The sequence below is a fragment of the Littorina saxatilis genome, linkage group LG12 (genome assembly GCF_037325665.1).
Source record: "Littorina saxatilis isolate snail1 linkage group LG12, US_GU_Lsax_2.0, whole genome shotgun sequence".
Taxonomy (NCBI): Eukaryota; Metazoa; Mollusca; class Gastropoda; order Littorinimorpha; family Littorinidae; genus Littorina; species Littorina saxatilis.
Window position 1 is genome coordinate 43,900,878 of NC_090256.1, and position 24,890 is coordinate 43,925,767.

Here is a 24,890-nt window from a genome sequence, read left to right on the forward strand (position 1 = left end):
GGGTTTGATGACCTCCCGACGTGACTAAAGTCTCGCTGACCCTCGTCAAAGATAAAGGGTAACGGCGGGGTCATGTACTCGAGGACCAAACTATTAAAAATCGTGTTGAACGTTTTAAATGTGTAAGCCGTTTAAATCTCGAACACTCGGTTGTGGGGATTCGATAACCTTCACACACAGTGAACCAAGACAGTTAGACTGATTCCAAGGTAAGAATAAGACAAAAGTTTGAGTAACAAATAAAATTGAAATTGTCTTCAACGTTTTTAATAATGCTTATTTCTCGACAACTTCTAGCGGTTTATGGTTTGACGACTTCAGGACATGATCCTAGCCTGGTTGATCCTGGTATTATTTTTCGAGTAGGGTCAAAATGTATAACATTGTCTCCGTCTTTCTTAAATGTGTAGTGACCTAGAGAAGCGGATAGTTTGTTGCTGATTCATACGATTTATGGCAAAGGTGAGTCGTATAAGCGTTTGCTTTTCTTGTATTGTTTTAGACAATCGGTGGGCGTAAGAAATTCTCCAGTGTGAATTCCGGGGTGTTTTGCAGCGATTCAATCTTTTTAATAACCGTGGTATTGAAGAATGGCTCGTTCTGATAGATAAAACGATATACAAAATTAAAAAAATGAGACGCGGGTTGTCTGATTATAGACAAAATTATATCGTATAAGGAATTCGAGATAACTGATTAGAAAACTGGTATGCTAACTTACTTTTTGAAGCTGTCGTCTTTCTAGGACTATCCGGCTCTAGGAGCAGTGTTTGAAAAGATAGCGCTGAGAATCATGTACAGCGAAGGCGGCCTAATACTCGATCGACACTGTACGAATGACCTTGACGGCTTCATTCAACGCTTGGAGGTTAAAGGCACAGTACGCCTCCCGTAAACCATCACAGATACTGTCCGTCTTTTACACACAGTACAAACACCCTTCCATTTTAACGCTCACCGAACGGGAACATCCTAGGTGCCCTACGTAAAGAGCGAGCAATTTTCAAAGAATTAATTTTGCGGATTGTCTCCTCTCACAATCGGACCGTGGTGCGTTTTGGCGCTAGACCTAACTATTAAAATCTAAATAATAAATTGACAGCTTGTTACACAAACATTATTAAATCATAAAAGAATTCTTTTTTCATCAAGACAAGATCAGTACAATTCGAAGTTTTGAAAGTTTGTAAAAAGAAACGCCCGGAAGCAGGGTCACGCAAGGTCGTGGTTCTCGTAGCAGACGCGGACGGTTTACGCCTATCAGCAGTTCCTCTGAACAGTCAAAAGCCATCGCGAGAGTTCTTGTGAACCACAGCCGTTTGTTTCGTGCATAGTTGGAGGTACATAATAACGTGTTATTGCAGATAAGCTCACAGCGAGTCGCATTCAAATTACTGACGACTGCATTGTCAAAAAGGGAAACTTGATCACACGGGTTCACGATGGCTTTGGGGTAAGATGAACCACGCAAAAATAAATTCTTTCATAATTGCTCGCTCTTTACGGAGGGCACATAGGATGTTCTCAAGCGTTTAATGATGGTTTACGGGAGGCTTACTGTGCCTTTAAATAGGGATTGAGGTCGAAGAAAAAAACAATTTTCAAGAGGGATTGAGGGGTACACACCAGACACTGACAGAACACATGGTGCACACAAGCGACACATGATGCACACACTCGATACAGAACACGCGTGGTGCACATACCCGACACAGAACAAGGAAACTTGGCAACCAATAACGGCAGCTGCTGGTCTACACAAGACCTGGTTTAACTGATCTACATTATTTATTTACAGGCACAGAACATATGGTATACCGTATACATTGGACACAGAGCATATGGTACATACATTGGACACAGAGCATATGGTACATACATTGGACACGGAACACGTGGTGCCCACACTCGACACAGAACACTGACATGGTGTACACAGAAAATATGGTACATACATTGGACACGGAACACATGGTCTCCACACAGAACACATGGTGCACACACTACACAGAACGCATGGTACAGACATTGTACACCAGAACACACGGTGCCCACACAAGACAGAACACACGGTGCCCACACTACACATGGTACAGACATTGGACACAGAACACAGTGCCCACACTCGACACAGAACACATGGAGTACACATGGTACAGACAACACGGTGCCCACACACGACACTAGAACACACGGTGCCCACGGCACTCGACACAGAACACACGGTGCCCACACTCGACACAGAACACACGGTGCCCACACTCGACACATGGTACAGACATTGTACACAGAACACCCGGTGCCCACACTTGACACGGAACACATGGTGCCCACACTCAACACAGAACACACGAAGCCCACACTCGGCGACACAGAACACATGGTGCACAGAACAAGGAAACTTAGCAACAAATAACAGCAGCTGGCATGCTGGTCTACACGGGAGACAGACTTGGTTCAACTGATTTACATTTATTGGCTCGGCACAAATCACACATGAAATAAATAACTTTATCAGCACAATCCAAGCTGGACATTATTACATTGTGACAATGTGTGTTCGTAGGGGATATTCAATCTAATTAACTATCATATAAAGGTAAAGTTTCACCACACAGAAGACTGGATTATTTTAACTAAATAATCCAAACCTTGCATCCACGTGCGGAATTTTTTTTTTCTCAAAATCATTCGTAAACTTGTATTTAATCAATTCTCGTTGTACCGGCCTTCAGACGCTTTCGCCCGTAAATTGTTTTTCTGGTATTTTTTTCGAAACACCTTCACAATATTGATGTTTGCAACTGGTAGACTTAAAGTGTGTGTGTGTTGGCGAGACAGAGAGAGAGATTGCAGAGCATCAAGACATAAGGTTTAATTGCCGACCAACTGATGAAAAACAAAGCTTCTTTCTGTCGGTCCACTCATGTCTGCATCACAGGTGTTGAGTTCATCACTCGAGTTAGTGACTCGCACCTCGCTGGTGCAGCCAGCTGTATCACAGTCAACGGTTCAACACACCCCTGCTTTCTTCTCGCAAGTAGAGGCACGCTGTGGCCCACCCTATGCCCGGGGTCCGTTGGAGCCACACGACAGAGAGACGCGTTTCTGCGCCCAGAGGGAGGGCGGGTGAATGGTGGGGAGGGGCACGTGGCTGACGAGACTGCTGTCCTGCTGCAGCGCCATGTGTGGGCAAGAGAAGAGGGGGCAGGTGTAGAGGGTGACGTAGGCCGGGTGGTCCGGCTGCTCGTGGCTGTGATGGGGACGGATCCACACCAGGGGCAAAGGTTGAAGGTCGGCGTCACCAGGCAACAGCTCGGTCAGCAAGCCCCGGCTGCAGTCCCAGCCCGCGTTGGCCAGCTGCAGACCCTCCACGTAAACCCCGTCTGTCGCCCGCTCCGTGGCCACCCTCTCCACAGACATCACCTGGCCAACAGGAACAAGAGTTAGTTTCAAAGTTTACCACACTTATCACTAACACGCCACAGACATCACCTAGCCAACAGGAACAAGAGTTGGGTTCAAAGTTAACCACACTAACACGCCACACACATCACCTAGCCAACAGGAATAAGAGTTAGGTTCTGCGATTTTCAGTGATAGCACTATTTGATAGTCATAGTTATTTGCCCTTTGCAAAAGTTGAGGCCGCACCGCTACGGCCAGTTTTCCATCAATTCTCTTGAAATTGTTCAGTGTCACACCACCTTAATTTGACCCAGTCCGGAATATGGGGTTTGCATGTCAGCTTGGTACCATGTTCATTCGAAATTTGACGATTTCTTACGTTTTTAAATTGGAATTTGAACCACAAAAGTTATATCATTGTACTCCTTATTTGTGCCTCCAGTGTAGTTCGAAAATATTCAGTTTTGTTCTGTTTGATTTAAAATGTTCTTGAAATCAGTAGAGAAGACCGTAAAGTAGCCACTTCAAAAATTGATTATGTTTCATGTTAAAAATATGCCTGACATGAAAAAAGAATTCGTTGAATGGAAATGATGCTTCAAACTTTTGACTTCAGAGCTAGCTCTGTTCAATGCATTTACCGTGCTTGAACATTGAACCCCCCCGAACGCGCGCGCAACTAAAATCATATTTTGATTGCGCAGAAGTTCTGGTATGTCTTGTCAGAACTTAAGAACGGACTGTATTCCATTCCTACCCCACGCAACCCATTGCTCTCGAGGTAATGGATTTGACAATCGAAACTTCACAAAGCATCTGGATTGTTTTAGAAATTCGATAGCGAGTTACAATTTCAGTCGAGGGAGCGCATGTACGGACCAAGGGCAAGGTATACTATAGACACCGAGCCAGTTTCATTTTAACATTTTTTCTGCTGTAAGAAAACAGCTCAGAAAAGGATCCGCCGGACGAGCTTCCTCGCCACAAGAATGTAGTCGAACTGAAGTGAGTTAGAACAAGCTCCGGAAAAGAAAGTAAGAAAACCAAACAAAGGAAAGAGGGGAGGGGGTGGATGACGAAAGCTCACGTCTACCTCAGCCCCGCCACCCTTCCCTTAATTAACGTCACGTTTCCTCAGGGCCGTGTTTCCACGTGGTTGGCAATGCACCGAGAAAAGCCGCAACCAGGGTACATGTAGTGTTTTGAGGTCGGCACGCGAGCGTTTACTGACTTCACTTCCTTGTTGGCTGCCGACAGTAACCGATGAGGCAAAACCTTGAAGGGAGAAGCGGGGTGAGGTTGGTGAAGAGCAGGCAGGCAGTCAGTTCACACCTCGTAGGAATCAGCTGATGGCGGGCTGCGCCTCTATCTCGCCACGTGCAATGCGGCAAGTTGCCATCATCATGGGCCGCTACCAGCACAAACACTGACACCTGATACTCACTCTCTCTCTCTCTCTCTCTCTCTCTCTCTCTCTCTCTCTCTCTCTCACACACACACACACCATACTCTCTCTTGACACACACACACACGCACAAATAGCTCACACACACACACACACACGAACGCACGCGCACACACACACACACGCACATTCTATAAATCAAACTTTAATAGCATAACCTTACAAGACTTCAAAAACCGGATAGACGGAAGAAGCACATCTTTGAAAAACAAAGGTTCCCCTTCGTTGACTCGTGAAGTCATAAAGAGGCGAGCGAAGAGGGAGACGAAAGTTGATGCATGCAAGTGGAGGAGGCGAGTGGAGCACGTACATTCACCTTCCAGCAATTCAGTGCACCGCCACACAGCGCCTTCAAGCGTCAGTGAGAATCAGGCATTTACCTGCTGGATGAGATCTACGGCATCATAACTTACCTGTCTGCGACACTACACTGTTTTCCACCGTCATCAGGGCATGCATGCACTCAAATACCCTGACAGTTGCTCTCTCTCTCTCTCTCTCTCTCTCTCTCTCTCTCTCTCTCTCTCTCTCTCTCTCTCACACACACACACACAGGCATACCAACATAATTATTCACTTGCCTATCCATGGTATGCCGCTCCTCAATAAATGTTTTGCTCTCTCTCTCTCTCTCTCTCTCTCTCTCTCTCTCTCTCTCTCTCTCCGAGTCTCTCTCTCCGAGTCTCTCTCTCTCTCTCATATACACACACTCTCATTCTCTCTTAAGCCTGTCTTACACTGTGCCGAATATCCTTACGAATATGAAAATGTTGTATTCGGCCAAAAAAGAGACGAATGGACAGGAAAAAAACAGAGAAAAATCGAAGGCTTACGAATCCTTGCGAATGTCATACGAATGGTTGCGACTGCTTGCGAATGTCTACCGATCATTGCGATTGTATACGAATCCATATAGGGGAAGGGCTCCTAATATGGACCGGCTCCTAATATATATGGACCACCTCCTGTTCTGACAAACTAACGGCGCTAGAGCGCTCGAAACAATTTCATTGGCTGTATATATTCACCCTCTCTGGACAACTTGCATATATATGTCAAAACAGTTGCAGAAACACAAACCTCAAAACCGTTAGGCTTTTTCTCTTTTTTTCACTTTTGGCATGGTTCACTCTAAATTTGCCGCCTAGAACGAACTCGTTTCTGTCAATAGCCAACGCTTTTATCACACAATAATTGCTATATATATGACAGCTAAGACCGTATTTGTTACATTTTAGCAGTCTTGACCCTGAATTTCTCCTGCAAACAAGAAATAATACCAAAATCTCAAAGTATGTGTGAGTCCCCTAATATGGACCACCTTCAACAAATCGAAGAAAATAAAAGCTAAAGGCTAATTTCATTCATTCATTAAGAAGCTTACGGGAAATAACCTATAACTCGCCCTCGAGATTTAAAAGAAATATAACAAATAGTTTTCTTTTCGTGGAAGTTGATAATTTCACTTATTTTCACGCTGTTTTTGATAAGCTTCTTTACTTTCCTGGTGTGCTTCAAACAATGCTCTCATCAACCCGAAACAGATAAATCTAAAGCATATTTTAATTAGTCTGACTTGAACACTAAGTTGTGTCATGTTATTTTGAAGTATAGGGGGCTTTTTATAGTGATTCGTGAAGGCCGCTTCACTGGTCCATAGTAGGCGCCCAGGCTCCTAATATGGACTCTGTGATTTTTTCTGTATTTAATTTTTGCTGGAGACTACCAAACACAAAATAAAACTTCTTCGCAAGAAAACAAGCTAGTTATCAGCATGAAACAAAAAGTGGTCCATATTAGGAGCCCTTCCCCTACGGATCTATTACGAACGTTGCAAGTGGCCTTGCGAGTGTTGCGAGTGCTTGCAAACATTTTACGAATAAAACGAGTATGCAATTCGCATTGTTCGTAATGTTGCTCTTACACTCTGGCGAATTGCCCTTGCGAATAGAATTCGCCAATAACTCGTAATGATCGGGACATGGTCGCAAGACATTCGTAAATGTTCCTAACCATTCGCCACCATTCGTCTCTGTTTGCCGCGAACATTAGCAACATGCTCCTTATAATATTCGCAAGGAAGTCATATTCTGAATGTTTCGCAACGTACTCGTAAGTATTCGCAAACCATTCGTAATCATCGTAAAGGTATGCGCAAGCATTCGTAAGGATTTTATTCGTGCACATTTTGCCAACATCTTGCGAATGGTTGCGAATTCATTACGAATTTCTCAGGAATGTTTTGACCATTTCTTCCCAATTCATAAGAATGTTGCGAAAGCCTTACGAATGCTTGCGAGTGACTGCAATTGCTTGCGAATGTTTTAAAAACGGTAAGAATATCAGTCTTGCAAACGTCTTGCAACTAAACGGCGATTTTGATGCGGCGTATGTATTCTCAATGATCGGAACACATTCGCAAGCACTCGCAACCATTTGTAAGACATTCGCAAGGATTGGTAAGGCTTCCAATTTTCTATATTATTCATATCCATGTGTCTATTCTTTTGCCGAATACAACATGTTCATATTCGCAAGGATATTCGGCACAATGTAAAGACAGGCATAACTTACGAATGGTTGCGAATGGCTTGCTAGCGCCACGAATACATTGCGATGATTACAAATGTTTTGCGAGTACTAACGAGTACTCGTTGCGAAAAAAATAGCAATATGACTTCCTTGTGAATATCAGGAGCAACTGAGTTGGTATGTTCAAAACAAGAGACGAATTGTAAGGAATAGAACATTTACGAAAGTCTTGCGACCATGTCCCGATCATTGTGAATTATTGGAAAATGCTATTCGCAAGGGCAATTCGGCACAGTGTAAGAGTAGCTTAACTCTCCCTCTCTCACACACACACACTCTCTCTCTCTCTCTCTCTCTCTCTCTCTCTCTCTCTCCCTTATGCACTCACACACCGTGACCATACATTTTCCCCCACAACTGCCGGAAAACACACACTCTCTCTCTCTCTCTCTCCCCCCCCCCCCCCTCTCTCTCTCCGGAAAACGCACTCTCTCTTTCTCTCTCTCGGCTCTGGCACACCGCGGCATGCAGATAGAAGTGTGTTGTGTCAGGTAGCATTGTCTTTTGGCTAAACAAGGGAAGCGACATACACTAGCTGCTGACTGCTGACTTGCTGTGTGCAGCAGCCGCCCTGGTCCATGTAATGTTAGACTGAGGGACACGACACTGCGCGGCGGTCTGCACGTGTGGGTGCTTCCAGTCAACTTGAGAGGACTAGATGTGTCCATCATCAAGTTACCCCAAATTATACACGATAGCTCCGCAAAACATTCTTGCTCGTTCTTTTTTGCCATTCAAATACAGCCTGCACTGAATCCCTTGCAACCGTTTATCCTTAAAACTTAACCCCACCCCACCCCCCACTGAAATTCTCCCTCTTAAACAATCCATTAGCTTTTTTTCTTTTCTTACTGCGCTGCCAATACGAATGCACCCCATATGAGAGAATTGGAGATGTGAAGTCAGACGCCAGCACAGACAGGTAAATAGTGAGGTAATCATCTGACGCCCTGACACCAGACATGGGAAACAGGTGGGCTTTCGTCTTCCATTAGGCTTTGGCATTCCACCAACATAGCTTCTTTTTTTTAGTGCGCTAAAACTCGGCATGTAATTTAAAACACACGGAAGAACGCTGCAAGGGGAATGGGGGTGGGGTTGAACTGAGAAAACGCCCCCAAATCTTTCCAGCTGTGTGGTAAGTCCAATGGAATTCTCACTGACGCATCTTCCATGCTTCGTTCTTAGATCTTTGCAACCCATCCGGAGGAAGAAAACCTATGATGCTTATTCTGACTGATTTCTGCAGTAACCACAATTCCATCTTCTTCTTCTTCTCACTGAAGTTCTGCATTCGTGGGCTGAAACTTCGCGGAATTGTACGTGAATGACCGTTTTTATCCCGCCATTTGGGCAGCCATACGCCGCTTTCGGAGGAAGCATGCTGGGTATTTTCGTGTTTCTATAACCCACCGAACTCTGACATGGATCACAGGATCTTTTCCGTGCGCACTTGGTCTCAGTTGTGCTTGCGTGTACACACGAAGGGGGATAAGCCACTAGCAGGTCTGCCCATAAGTTGACCTGGGAGATCGGAAAAATTTCCACACCAGGCGGCCGCGGACGGGATTCGAACCCTCGACCTTCCGATTAAGAGGCCGACGTCTTACCACCCAGCCACAGCGCCCGTCCACAATTCCATCAACTTCCAGAAACACCCACACTTTTGGGGGAAGTAGAGAGCTGTTTCAAAAAGTACATTGAAGCACCTGTTCATTAACACTTTCTACCCCACCTATGTTGACCAAGTTATCCCAGCGAAGCTGGAGGTATCCCACGAACGCTAATACTGTAATCGACTTGAGAAATGTTCATACCGATAATACATGATAAAGAAGGATTCTTTGTGCCCGGCTACGGGCTACAGTTGAATATGGAAGTTCACCAAAAATTGGGACCATACTTACAAAAAATACGGTGGGTGCAATAGGCGCCCCCATTTTTTGAGCAAACGCCACCCAAGGCCGCTTTGGACGGGTAGAAATTCCGTAGTTTCCAAGTCTATGGATAAAGCTCGCGTAAGAAGATTACGTCACGGTCGAAAGTCTTTGACGTCAATTAATGCATCATGACGTCATGCCTCCCTGTAGTCTTTTTCTCTCGCGGTGTGTGTGTGTGTGTGTGTGTTCATTTTGTGCACATGTGTTAGTGTTACTATTTGTGTGTGTGTGTGTGTGTGTGTGTATGTGCGCGCGTGCATGAGTCTGTACTCGTGTGTGTGTGTGTGTGTGTGTAAAAGAAAGAGAGAGAGAGAGAGAGAGGGAGAGAGAGTTTGTGTGTGAATGTGTGTATGAGTTTGTGTGTATCATTGTTTGTGTGTGTATGAGTGTGTAGGGGAAGGGCTCCTAATATGGACCACTTTTTGTTTCGTGCTAATAACTAGCTTGTTTTCTTGCGAAGAAATTTCATTTTGTGTTTGGTAGTCCTTCTCTCTTATGTTATATGAAGTCTTATCCCCGAGTACGCTAGTACAAGGGTCCAGCAGACTTTAATTGTCTGTCTGTGTGTCTGTGTGTGTGTCTCGACTTAACAGCTTATTGCTGGGAAACTACTGGGCGCAGTTCGTTCAAAAGTTGATACACTAACTTGATAATAGGTCCGATTCTTTCTTTCTTTATTTGGTGTTTAACGTCGTTTTCAACCACGAAGGTTATATCGCGACGAGGGAAAGGGGGGAGATGGGATAGGGGAAAGGGGGGAGATGGGATAGAGCCACTTGTTAAGTGTTTCTTGTTCACAAAAGCACTAATCAAAAAATTGCTCCAGGGGCTTGCAACGTAGTACAATATATGACCTTACTGGGAGAATGCAAGTTTCCAGTACAAAGGACTAAACATTTCTTACATACTGCTTGACTAAAATCTTTACAAACATTGACTATATTCTTTACAAGAACCACTTAACAAGGGTAATAAGTGAAGAATTTTATGGGTGAGAAAAGGAAAGTAAAAGGACTTTGGGGAGGCAGAAATAGAGAAGAAACAAGAAAAAGATCCTAATTAGGTTCACGGCATCGAGAGTGATGCGACCTTCTCTCAGAAGTTAGAAGAGAAGGCTCCCCCATCCACCACCCGGGGGACGCGCCTCTACGCCAATTAGGGGGCACGAGGAGGTCCGATTGATCGTATTAAAACTTCATAATGTTACCTGGGACCCAAATGCGAAATAAACCACACAAAAAAACGACTTGGCGGTGGGAGGAATTCGCGGTGCAACAGCCAGCCAGGCAGTCTGATAGAACGGTGCAAGGTCTCGGCAAACCAAGACTATGCCATACTCGTAGCAAAGCCGCCGAATGCTACCGTAAACCAAGAATAGTGACGTAAGAAAATAGAATGTCGTCTTTTGATTTGGAACGTGACGTGTTTTAGAATGGAGATGTGGTAGTGTGTGTGCCGGTGTGTGTGTGTGTGTGAGAGAGAGGGAGAGAGAGAAGGAGTGAGGGAGAGAGTGTGTATGTGTGTGTGTGTGTGTGTGTGTGTGTGTGAATGTCTGAAGAGTACTCGGGTCCAGCGCGAGCGTTTTTTATATCGCGCGCGTATTTCCAGACTCGGACTCAAGGCGCAGGGATCCATTTATGCCGTGTGAGATGGAATTTTTTTACACAATACATCACGCATTCACATCGACCAGCAGATCGCAGCCATTTCGGCGCATATCCTACTTTTCACGGCCTATTATTCCAAGTCACACGGGTATTTTGGTGGACATTTTTTATCTATGCCAATACAATTTCAAGTTGCCAGGAAAGACCCTTTTGTCAATCGTGGGATCTTTAACGTGCACCCCCCAATGTAGTGTACACGAAGGGACCTCGGTTTTTCGTCTCATCCAAAAGACTAGCACTTGAACCCACCACCTAGGTTAGGAAAGGGGGGAGAAAATTGCTAACGCCCAGACCCAGGGTCGAACTCGCAACCTCTCGCTTCCGAGCGCAAGTGCGTTACCACTCGGCCACCCAGTCCATCTTAAGTGAACCGTTATGCCTAATTAGAGTGAAATAGCTTTGATAGACATTCAGCAAAAATTAAATACAGAAAAAATTCCAAAGGGTCCATATTAGGCGCCCAGGCTCCTAATATGGACCAGTGAAGCGGCCTTCACGAATCACTGTCAAAAGCCCCCTATACTTCAAAATAACATGATACAACTTATTGTGCATGTCAGACTAATTCAAATATGCTTTAGATTTATCTGTTTCGGGTTGATGAGAGCATTATTTGAAGCACACCAGGAAACTAAAGAAACATATCAAAAACAGAGTGAAAATAAGTGAAATTATCAACTTCCACAAAAAGAAGACAATTTGATATATTTTTTTGAAAGCTCGAGGGCTAGTTATAGGTTATTTTCAGCAAGCTTCTTAATGAATTAATGAAAATAGCCTTTAGCTTTTATTTTCTTCGATTTGTTGAAGGTGGTCCATATTAGGGGACTCACACATACTTTGAGATTTTGCTATTATTTTTTGTTTGCAGTAGAAACTCGGGGTCAAAACTGCTAAAATGTAACAAATACGGTCTTAGCTGTCATATATAGCAATTTTTGTGTGATAAAAGCTTTGGCTGTGGACAGAAACGAGTCCGTTTTAGGCGTCAAAGTTAGAGTGAACGCTGCCAAAAGTGAAAAAAAGATAAAAGGCCTAACAGTTTTAAGGTTTGTGTTTCTGCAACTGTTTTGACATGCGCAAGTTATCCAGATAGGGTGAATACAGCGAATGAAATTGTTTTGAGCGCTCTAGCGCCGTTAGTTTGTCAGATCAAGCGGTGGTCCATAGTAGGAGCCGGTCCATATTAGGAGCCCTTCCCCTATATGTGTTTGTTTGTAAAGGTGTGTGTGTCCGTCTGTCTATGTGCGTATTTGTTTGTTTGTTTGCTAAACGCCCAGCCGACCACGAAGGGCCATATCAGGGCGGTGCTGCTTTGACATATAACGTGCGCCACACACAAGACAGAAGTCGCAGCGCAGGCTTCATGTCTCACAGAGTCACATTATTCTGACACCGGACCAACCAGTCCTAGCACTAACCCCATAATGCCAGACGCCAGGCGGAGCAGCCACTAGATTGCCAATTTTAAAGTCTTAGGTATGACCCGGCCGGAGTTCGAACCCACGACCTCCCGATCACGTGGCTGACGCCTTACCACTAGGCCAACCGTGCCGGTCTATGTGCGTATGAGTGTGTGTTTTGTGTGTATCAGATTTGTGTGAGTCAATGTTTGTGTGTGTGTGTGTGTGTGTGTGTGTGTGTGTGTGTGTGTGTGTGTGTCAGTGTGTGTGTCAGTGTCAGTGTGTGTGTGTGTGTATGTATATGTGTGTGTGTGTGTGGGTGTGTGTCTGTTTGTATAAGAGAGAAAGAGAGAGAGAGTGGGTGTGTGTGTGTGTGTATGTGCGTGTGCGTAAGTGTATGTGTGTGTGTATGTGTGTTTGTTTGTAAAGGTGTGTATGTCCGTCTGTCTATATGTGCGTATGGGGGTGTGTTTTGTGTGTATGAAGTGTGTGTGAGAGAGTGAGTGAGTGCGTGTGTGTGAGTGTGGTGTGTGTTCGTGTGTGTGTGTGTTTGAGAGAGAGAGAGAGAGAGAGAGAGAGGGAGGTTTGTCTTTCGCTGGGGTATGCAGTGCCTTGGCGTTGCACTTCTACTTAATTTGTCAGGGTCTGCCCCTAAAGCCTGTCCTTCACTGGGCCAAGTTGATTACGCCAAGTATACTTCGCCAAGCTTGCCGCATCAAGTTTTAGCACTGAGTTTTCGACTTTGGGGTCAACTAAGGACCGCCTTTACACGCCCATGCCAACAGGTTACAGCACCAGACAAGTTACACGCCCATGCCAACAGGTTACAGCACCAGACAAGTTACACGCCCATGCCAACAGGTTACAGCACCAGACAAGTTACACTCCCATGCCAACAGGTTACAGCACCAGAAAAGTTACACGCCCATGCCAACAGGTTACAGCACCAGACAAGTTACACGCCCATGCCAACAGGTTACAGCACCAGACAAGTTACACGCCCATGCCAACAGGTTACAGCACCAGACAAGTTACACGCCCATGCCAACAGGTTACAGCACCAGACAAGTTACACGCCCATGCCAACAGGTTACAGCACCAGACAAGAAACACTGAAATCAATCATACACCTGTAGATCATTTGTGACACTTGACTCCGATTCGCCTGGTGGCCCCCGGCCCTGTGGCTGTACAACAACACAGGGTCTGACTGCCTATGTATCTTCGGCACACATAAACATTCTTCAGAATTGCCCAAATGCAGTTACATGAATGATGTTCACACGCAGGCAGGCAGGCAGGCAAGCACACGCACGCACACACACACACACACACACACACACACACACCACACCACACACCACACACACACTTACAAACACACACACATACACACACACTAACAAACACACACTAACACACACACACACCAACACACACACACATACACAGACACACAATGGAAATACCAGGTTACAGAACAGTAAATCTCTATAAAGCTGGCGGGGTCCAGGGGCCACCTAGGCACCACTTGTGTTTGGGGGAGGGGGGGGGGGGTGATTGTGGGAACAAACTTTGCCAATTCAAAAGGCAATTTAATGGCCTCTTCTGGAAGCTAGAAAACACACAAGTGACCTTCCTCTGTGTCTTTGCAGCTGGATGGTTTGTGTGCCTGTGGATGGGATCTCCTGTGGCATTTGCAAGGGAGACCACCCTTTATTCAGGAGAATAAACAATGTCCAACCAGGGTCATCTCCCTGAATGCATGTTTCAATTTCTTTTGTGCCTTGCTGAAAGTTCTTCATAAAAGTCACATGCACGCACACAGACACACAGAGCGGAGAACAGAACGAGAACCACTGCTCTCTACTATCAAGTCAAGCCTGTGGAAAGAACACTATAAACCATATAAGATTGTCTTAATAATAATAATAATAATAATAAATGAGCATTCATATAGCGCAACATCATAACTTTACAATTATGCTCTTTGCGCTTGACACATTTAAAATTAAAACACAGTTATACAAGCATTTACATCTACATTCATAGTCAACAACGCTTAATTAAAAGCATACACCATCACACATACATTACAAAAGATTCTTCCACTAACTAAGTAATAAAATCATGAATAAAATAGGTAGTAAAAAACAAGGAAATACCAGCTGAATACCCTTAATCAAACAGAACATGTTATCAACAATGCTGAAAACAGTCCTAGATGTTTATATACATAATCACTAAAACAACAAATACACTACATGTAGCCTACTGATGGACTGAGAAAACAAAATCAGGGGTTGTATTTCTTGAAGAGGTGCGTTTTAAGTGCTCGTTTGAATGCTTCGGGTGACTGAGAGTGGCGGATGTGAAAGGGGAGAGAATTCCAATGTGTGGGTGCGCAGAAAGTAAAAGTGCATTGTCCGTATGTTTTGGTTTTGGTGTGTGGAATGGTAAGGATGCGACAGTCAGAAGAGGCACGGAGTTGTCTTGCTGGAGAATAGACGGTGAGGAGTTCAGAGAAGTAAGCAGGAGACGAGCCAGAAAAGAAGTTAAAGCAGAGGGTGGACAGTTTGTAGTCAATGCGGGCTTGAATAGGTAACCAGTGCAGTGTGTGAAGAAGTGGTGTTGCGTGATCTCGTTTTCGTGCTTTGAGAATGAGGCGTGCTGCCGAGTTTTGGACTTTTTGTAGTTTATGCAGGAGGTACAGAGGACAGCCAGAGAGAAGAGAGTTGCAGTAGTCAAGTTTAGAAAGAACAAAGGCACAGACAAGAGTGTTAGTTGTTTGAGAGGAGAGTGTGTGGCGAATGGTGCTGATCTTACGAAGCTCAAAATAAGCTGCTCTACAGACTAAAGATATATGTTTGTTAAGGATCATGTCAGATGAAAGGGTGAATCTAAGGTTTCTAGCTGATGGTGAGAAAAGAATGTCGGTATTGCCTATTTGAACAGAAACAGGTTGGGGAGAGGGAAATGTAGTGTTCTTCTTTTTGCACAGTAAGACTTCAGTCTTATCATCATTCAGCTTGAGTTTGTTATCGACCATCCAAGATTTAACATCAGTGATGCATGTCTGAATGGTCTGGATGGCGGAATGTGTCTCTGCAGGGGGACTGGGTTTATACAGCTGGGTGTCATCAGCAAAAGACTGATTTAAAACAGAATGGTTTTGAATCAGTGTGGAGAGGGGCTTAGTGTACATGATGAAAAGGATGGGACCGAGTACTGAACCTTGAGGAACGCCGAAAGAAAGTGGGGCTGGAGCAGACATCTGGCCATCGACAAGCACAGCCTGAGTCCTGCCAATGAGATAGGACTCAAGCCATGCTAGCAGTGGACCGGATATGCCGTAGAGTCTGAAGTCTATGGAGAAGCGTGACATGGTCAATCGTGTCGAACGCTGCAGAAAGGTCAAGTAGGGTAAGCACTGACACATCACCACCATCCAGAGCAGACAGAATGTCACTGATTACTTTAAGTAGGGCTGTTTCAGTACAATGAGAAGGGCGATAAGCGGACTGAGAGTGCGAGATCAAATCATGGGTGTTCAAATATGACAACAGCTGCTTCAAAACTACCTTTTCAAAAACTTTGGACAAGAATGATAAATTAGATACAGGACGATAATTCTTCAAAATATTGACATCAAGACTAGGTTTTTTGAGAAGTGGTTTGACAAGTGCAGTTTTGAACAATGATGGAAAAACACCAGATAACAGGCTATCATTGACAATTTGAGTAAGAGTTGGCAACAACACATCAAGATTCTCAAAAAGCAGTGGTGTGGCTATGGCATCAAGTGGACAAGTTGTTGGTTTGGACTTCAGAATAATGGATTTAAGGTCTTTTTCACTGATTGGCTGAAATGATGATCTTGCTGATAAAACCAAGTTGCGTAAAGCCATATCAAAACATTTAGTCAATCTGTCGGCCTAAATATCACAACTGAACTAAAGATGAAGATCTGTCCAGTAGTTTTCTGGGACTTGCTCTACACACACATAAACACCACCCTCCTCGTCTCGTACCCTCCCTTTTAAGACCTCCACAAATCTGAAGAAAAACCAGGTCTTAAAAAAGGAGGAGTCTTAAAATGAAGGTAAAGTTACAGAGCTTATGAACAGAAAATCTGAAAATGAAGGTAAAGTTACAGAGCTTATGAACAGAAAATCTGAAAATGAAGGTAAAGTTACAGAGCTTATGAACAGAGAATCTGAAAAAGCAAGGTCTTAAAAAAGGAGGGAGTCTTCAATCGGGGTCTTAAAAACATACAACAGCGATATACATCTCAGGATATACAGTGCGATTGTAATTGATCGTTCAGATACCCCATTCATTTATTCAACCCTTGTTTATATGATTCTTGGCATGTCACCATATTCAAAAATATGTATCATAAAGTCTGTCCGGTAGATTTCTTTATTTTTTTTCACATTTGTTTCAACACATTCTGAAAATATCAGAGACGAAATATTAACAAAATATTAGCAAAGGCAATGTTTTGGGTCAATCGCTGTCGTATGTTTTCAAAATGGGGGCTCCCCTGTACTGTAAAAAGCCGGCCCAGCAAGCACTGGGCACAGTGTGTTCCTCACCTCGAAGGTCAGCATGATGTCCGCCACGTCCTGGAAGTTCTGCTTGGCGTACGTCTGCACCACCGCCGGGAACAGGCGGTCAGGCCGTAGGAAAGCCGGCAGCCACAGGGTCGGGGGCTGACTGAGGCAAGCGTCCTGAACATATCGCACCTTGTCTTCCAGAGATGCCAGCCACTGGCGCACGCTCTTGCACGGCATGAATGTTTCTCGCAGCCAAGCCACTGGGATTTCATCCGCACACACTCTGTCCAGCACGGTCTGAAGGTCAGGGGTCAAGGAGATCTCGCCACGAAGACTTCGCTGCAGGAGGCTCAGGTCAGTGTGGATCTGTCAAACAAAACAGAAAATTGTTTCATGAAAACACTACAGCAGATATCATTGAAAAGAGGGGTACCTACATATGCTAGATATAGAGATTACACGTCATCGAGTGAGGGACCGAAAAATATTGAAACTCGAGGATGATTTTTTTGTGGTATCAACCGAGACCGTAGGTCGAGGTTGATACCACACAAAAAAAATCATCCGAGAGTTTCAATATTTTTTGGTCCCTCACAAGATGACGTTTGTGTAATTTGTGTATACAATGATCAACGACAAAGACAAAAATTAAAACAAAAACAACACGAACTCTTTTCCATCGAGGAATGGTGGAAGGAAAATAACACAACCGGAAATAGATCTAGATCTAAATTGATCTCTATGACCCGTGCCTTGATACCATTGAGATCATAGGAGATGCACAGCAGTGCCGATACCAGGTTTCTTTAGCTTCACTTTAAAATGATATCAGAACGATAGTTATTCACTTGAAAGTGAACACAGGAGAGTTGTATACATCCATAGTACACATGTTCTGAGTGACTGACATGGCAGATGCTATTTTATGACACATAAAGGTGAGACACAATTTTGATAGTTTTATGCATGAAATTTGACACTGATGCCAAGAAAGTAGGTTATTCACACCGCTCAAAGCAATGGGATTTCACACAAAACCTGAAAGGACACGTCATGATCACGACACAATATCAGATAAATCCCAGCATCTATAAAAACAATATTTCCTAATAAAAAAAATATAATAAAACAGAATATTTCATTACAGTCATGTACTGTTGCAATTTCCAAATATGCATACAGCCCTCAAAGAAATGTTTACTTTAGATTACTCAATCAACGCTCTCTTAGCTGCTAAACTTTTTCTCCGAAAAAAAACCATGAGCCGCAACAAGAACAACAATGACATTATCCCCCGCCAACTTTTCATGTGACCTCTTCTGTTAAGTGCTCACCCCCCCCCCCCCCCTTCCCCTTTTTTCAAGACTGTACAAAAACAATAAAGTGTAACCTCCCCCCCCTCCCTTGTAAGACCTCCAAAAATCACCGAAAAATCAGGTCTTAAAAAGGAAGGAGTCTTGATATGAGAGTAAATTTACACAGGTTGTCAACATAAAATCTTAGAAAACAGGTTCCTAAAAGGGAAGGAGTCTTAAATTTGGGGAGTCTTAAAAGATGGGTTCCACTGTACAGGGAGTGTCCAGCACTGACCATGTCCAGCAGACGGCGGTATCCTTGCAGCTCTGCGTGTAGGAATGTGTCGAGCGGCATGATGTGGTGGGTGGTGGACAGAGCCGGGCGAGGGCTGCCCGACACCAGGCCCAGCAGCTGAGGCACCGCCACGTGGGGCTCCACCAGCACCGGCTGGCCTGACCGCTGGAACTGCAGCAACAGCTCTGGGGCACCGGTCACCTGCACCATGTCACCCAGGATGATCCTGTCGCCAAGCAACACACATTCACCGTTACTGCTTGTCATACACATATTGAGCGTTACTGCTTGTCATACAAACATTGAGCGTTACTGCTTGTCATACACACACTGAGCGTTACTGCTTGTCATACAAACATTGAGCGTTACTGCTTGTCATACAAACAATGAGCGTTACTGCTTGTCATACAAACATTGAGCGTTACTGCTTGTCATACAAACATTGAGCGTTACTGCTTGTCATACAAACAATGAGCGTTACTGCTTGTCATACAAACAATGAGCGTTACTGCTTGTCATACAAACATTGAGCGTTACTGCTTGTCATACAAACAATGAGCGTTACTGCTTGTCATACAAACATTGAGCGTTACTGCTTGTCATACAAACAATGAGCGTTACTGCTTGTCATACAAACAATGAGCGTTACTGCTTGTCATACAAACATTGAGCGTTACTGCTTGTCATACACATATTGAGCGTTACTGCTTGTCATACAAACATTGAGCGTTACTGCTTGTCATACACACACTGAGCGTTACTGCTTGTCATACAAACATTGAGCGTTACTGCTTGTCATACACCACAATGTTACTGTTCACACAAAAACTTATTTGTCACAAAAGCAACAACAATACTGCTTTCTTCTTCTTCTGCGTTCATGGGCTGAAACTCCCACATACGCTTGTGTGTTTTTACGTGTACGACCGTCTTTACCCCGCCATTTAGGCAGCCATACGCTCCTAGTCCTTTAAGGGGATGCATGCTTGGTATTTTTGTTTCTATAACCTATTGAACTCTGACATGGATTACAGGCTCTTTTCAGTGCGCATTTGGTCTTGTGTTTGCGTGACCACACAAAGAGGGATATAAGGCACTAGCAGGTCTGCACATATTATAAGTTAACCTGGGAAATCGAAAAAATCTCCAGGATTCGAACCCACAACCTTCGGCTTGGGAGGCCGGCGTCTTATCCACTAGACCAATTGCACCCGTCCTACAACAATACAGTCTTGGTCTATTAATAAACCTGATGTTACGCACTTACATTCTTTGAACAGGCTGTAAATGTGTAAAGTCTTCATTGATAACCAAAGACCAAAACTGTAGTATGTGAAGCTTCACAGTCTATCCCAGCAACTGACTGTAAATGTGTAAAGTAAAGTATTAGTTGATAACCACAGACCGAGTGAAGCATCACACAGTCTACCCAGCAACTGACCTGCTCTTGCATGCAACCAGCTCATCCTGGGCCTTGGCGGGCAGGGAGAAGGCGCGTGCAGACACGTCCTCGATGACGTCCAGGGTGCGTTTCAGCGAGCGTTGTTGCTGTGCAGCTTGCACCAGTTTGTGTAGCAACTGAGCCACACCGCTGCTGCTGCTGCCACCATCCTGCAATGAAGGGGACTGCATGGTCACACTATGTCTGTCTGTCTGACATCACAGGATATACATGTGCGTATTGCATATCTGAACAAAACGATTGGGGTTTGAGACTGTGCATGTGTTTGTGTTTTGTGTGTGGCAGCTAACCTATAAAAGTGAGTAAGGCCAAACAAAAATATTTTGTTGGTTAAGGGTAACCCGACCGACCCTATTTTTTCCTGCCGACCCTAAAACTTTTGGCACATTTTGTGAACCATACGAAGACTAAGGGAAGTAACCTCCTTTAAAATCGACTACATTTAAAAAAATTTAAAAGTAAAATACATTTTTTAAAAAAGCCGACCTTCCGACTCTATTTTTTAGGTCACGTTACCCTGAACCAACATATATCTTTGTTTGGCCTAACATATAAAGGCAGACCAAATAGCCAGTTGGTGTTTAGCCTAGTTTTCAACACAACATTTCCACATTTAGCTCTAAAGTTGCCGCACATTCACAGTACCATCTGTTTCAGGCAGCAAAGATACAGTACTTGTAATAATATGGTGTTTGGTGTTTGTATTCAGAGGCTATCGTAGGGTCACACTCTCAGCCACAACAGTATAACATCAAACGAATGTCTATCACTAAGTTTATTCATTAAAGTATAGAGCATAAGATATAAGCAGCATACAGTAACAGAGCTTGGTACAGAGTGAAGCTGATTAGCATAAGGATGCAGCTGTGCTGGCAAGTGTAGAGTGCATCATGTACTCTTGTTTTATGGTACCAGACCATGGGAAGAGGTTAGAGGTCAGTTAGTGGTGGTACTAATACTGCGTGGAGAAATAACAGACAAAATGCTTTCCCTAATTCAAGTCCAGACACTCTACTGAGCAACCATAATGCTGAGAAAACAGTAAAAGTGGAAAGTTCAAACTCTGTAAAACAATGACGGTGTTACCCCACAATGGACAATGTCCACTCTAAACACAAGATACCTGTGTTGGTCTGGCCAGGTAATGTAGAATGGACAGTGTCCATTCTTAACACGACAGGGGTCGACACTAACTTATTTGGCCTGGGGCCACACTGGCCCCAGAGATGGAAATTGCTGGGGCGGAAAACAAAAATCTGGGGCCCACTCTCAGTATTCACGTGCGGCAATGCATTGTCTGTTTTTCTTCATCGTACTGAAGCCAGGGAAATTCTTTCAACCATTTGACATTGAAATTACGACAGCGCTTCGCGCTTTTGGCTGCATCGGTCTCCTTTTTTTGTTTCTCTCCACCCTGTTCTTCATCTTGAATCTTCATTTCCATGTCTTTTTACACGAGGGATGTGTCGCCACATTTTGCGTTTGGCATTTGAAGGCGATACTTATCTCTCACGCTAAAGAGCGCAATCTGGGAGTTATTTCCCTTGCGGCATTGTCCTTCGACGATTTCAATGTTTTCTTTTCTTGACTGCGGCATTGATCGTAACGCAAATTTCAGTGACGACTTTGACTGGCGATTTTTAGTGATTGGCTCTGGCATTAGAATTTTCGGTTTTTCATTGTTGGAATTTATCCTGGGGCGGAGTGGGCCCCAAGCTTCAGCAATGTTTGGGGCGGAACACATGACTCTGGGGCGTTCCGCCCCCGCTAGTGTCGAACCCTGCACGACATACCTGTGTGGGTCGGGCAGCCTGAAGGGCAAGGTCGTGGACAATGGCGTGCACCACCTTAGCATCTGTGGAGTCGGCACAGTGATGGGAGTAGATGCTGGCGATGAGGTCTGTTGCATCATAGGACGGCATGGGCTGCACCAGAAGCCGGAAGACCTCGACGGCAGTGGCAAGGTCACTCAGCGTCCAGTAATGGGGGTGCACGAAGGCGAAGCGGCCGTAGTAAGACTGCTGCAGCAACAGGGCGTGAAGCAAGGCCAGCGGCATGACGCGACTCACCCGCTCCACAGACTGCAACATACAACACGCTTAATTAGGATTCATTGTCACGTCACACCACAATTAGGATTCATTGTCACGTCACACCACAATTAGGATTCATTGTCACGTCACACCACAATTAGGATTCATTGTCACGTCACACCACAATTAGGATTCATTGTCACGTCACACCACAATTAGGATTCATTGTCACGTCACACCACAATTAGGATTCATTGTCACGTCACACCACAATTAGGATTCATTGTCACATCACAACTGCACTCTCACACAGTCAAAGCAAAGTCTCTTGCCTTCCCACAAATACAGTACATGTACGTTAATAGGCCGAAACTCCCACGATCACTCGTATTTTTGCACGAATGGGTTTGTACGTGTATGACCGTTTTTACCCCCCATTTAGTCAGCCATACGCTGATTTCAGAGCATAAAAGGGTCCGAGTACAATGCAGACCTGTTTACCCTAAACCCGAGGCAAGAGTACTTTCCCAAAAAGTTGAGTGTATTTTTCAAAAAGTTGGTGTACTTTGCAAGCAAAGCCATGTGGGCTAGGGAAAATGTACGCGTGGGTGCAAACGTGTTTGTGTAAGAATAGCATGTCTTGTGAACACCTTCAGAATTTAACTCCTTCCAATACAACAGGGATAAAACAATTTTATTTACCTGTCAGTTTATAGCATTATAACCAGTGTCTTCCAAACAGATTGATAATGAAAAGATGAAGTTCGTGAAATAACATCTGCGGTTGACAGTGGCAAGTTCATTTTTACAATCATCTCAAAAAACATTGCTTCAGCACGGACTACAGCCTTTTCTTCTGGCAGGATTTGCTTTGTGGGAATGAACTTCATAATTCCTTGGCAGCTTTCAGCGGATTTCTTTGCAGCAACCTTGTCCAGGTGAGTTTTGGAACTGCAGTACGTGTCGTTCGATGTCATATTTCCCAGCATGGGCAACGGAGAAATCTGATTTACAATACTTGCAGTGTGCATGACTTTTTCCCATAGTAGACTCCACAATTCCTGGCTCTTTCTTATATTTCTCCAAGAAAATCTGCTGCTTCTGCTGTTTAGATTTGGTACAGTCATCCGAAACTGGCACATTTTTCCGCTTCATTTTGCCACGATTGTCCAGACGATCGCACGTGCCAACAACTGAACAAGGTTTCCACAGCTGAAGACTCGCTGTCATGGTTATCTCCCTTTGACCGAAACCGGTATCAGTTGTACCATCCCGTAATCAGCACACCAACACCGGAAAACGTATTCTAGACTTTTTCTAAGGCGTATTTTGTGCGTGTCTCGCGTATTTGCGTACCGATAATAATTTTGCGTACAAAATACGCCCAAATCGTACTGGTAAACAGGTCTGACAATGCTTCTGCCTGTTACTCTCTCACTGCCCTCTGCCTCGAACTAACCACACCCTAGCTTTGGCTGCCTGCGGTTACACACGTGACATGAGTATTGTGGCACTCTAGCTGTTACACCATCTTATTTGTCAGAGCAGAGAAATGTCAGCAGTTGACCATACAGCGGTCAAGGGGGGCAGTGGTGGCCGTACCTCGTGGTCAGTGGTGTGCCACTTGTGCAGCAGGAATGCAGTGGAGCGGTAACATTTCTGCAGCGTGCTGCGCAGGTTGGCCGTCGCCTCACACGTCACGCGCAGCCCGTGCTGGATCAGAATACCTGCACACACACACCATGTCTTGTCATCTTGCGCACACACACACAGCTATGTCAGAATATACACACACACAGCTATGTCAGAATACACACACACACACAGCTATGGCAGAATACACACACACAGCTATGGCAAAATACACACACACACACACAGCTATGTCAGAATATATACACACACACAGCTATGGCAGAATACACACACACAGCTATGTCAGAATATACACACACACAGCTATGTCAGAATATACACACACACACAGCTATGTCAGAATATACACACACACAGCTATGTCAGAATATACACACACACAGCTATGTCAGAATATACACACACACACAGCTATGTCAGAATATATACACACACACAGCTATGTCAGAATACACACACACAGCTATGTCAGAATATACACACACACACAGCTATGTCAGAATATACACACACACACAGCTATGGCAGAATATACACACACACACAGCTATGGCAGAATACACACACACACAGCTATGTCAGAATACACACACACAGCTATGTCAGAATATATACACACACACAGCTATGTCAGAATATATACACACACACAGCTATGGCAGAATACACACACACAGCTATGGCAGAATACACACACACAGCTATGTCAGAATATATACACACACACAGCTATGGCAGAATATATACACACACACAGCTATGGCAAAATACACACACACACACACAGCTATGTCAGAATATATACACACACACAGCTATGGCAGAATATATACACACACACAGCTATGGCAAAATACACACACACACACACAGCTATGTCAGAATATATACACACACACAGCTATGGCAGAATATACACACACACACAGCTATGGCAGAATATATACACACACACAGCTATGGCAAAATACACACACACACACACAGCTATGTCAGAATATATACACACACACAGCTATGGCAGAATACACACACACAGCTATGGCAGAATACACACACACAGCTATGTCAGAATATACACACACACACAGCTATGGCAGAATATATACACACAC

At 44.3% G+C, this 24,890-nt stretch overlaps 1 protein-coding gene across 6 annotated transcripts in view; it reads right to left on the reverse strand.

The window, feature by feature from the left end:
- Positions 1–2,452: 2,452 nt before the first annotated feature.
- LOC138982022 (dynein heavy chain domain-containing protein 1-like) overlaps positions 2,453–24,890 on the reverse strand; it is a 179,827-nt gene continuing 157,389 nt past the window's right edge. For all 6 annotated transcript variants that reach the window (XM_070355231.1, XM_070355232.1, XM_070355233.1 and 3 more), the window contains 6 exons: positions 23,722–23,846; positions 21,880–22,167; positions 20,066–20,235; positions 18,625–18,850; positions 17,074–17,400; positions 2,453–3,426 (listed from right to left, as the gene is read on the reverse strand). In XM_070355231.1, coding sequence (XP_070211332.1) covers positions 3,064–3,426; positions 17,074–17,400; positions 18,625–18,850; positions 20,066–20,235; positions 21,880–22,167; positions 23,722–23,846 — 1,499 coding nt within the window. In that variant the 3' untranslated portion in view covers positions 2,453–3,063. The remainder of the gene's footprint in view (positions 3,427–17,073; positions 17,401–18,624; positions 18,851–20,065; positions 20,236–21,879; positions 22,168–23,721; positions 23,847–24,890) is intronic.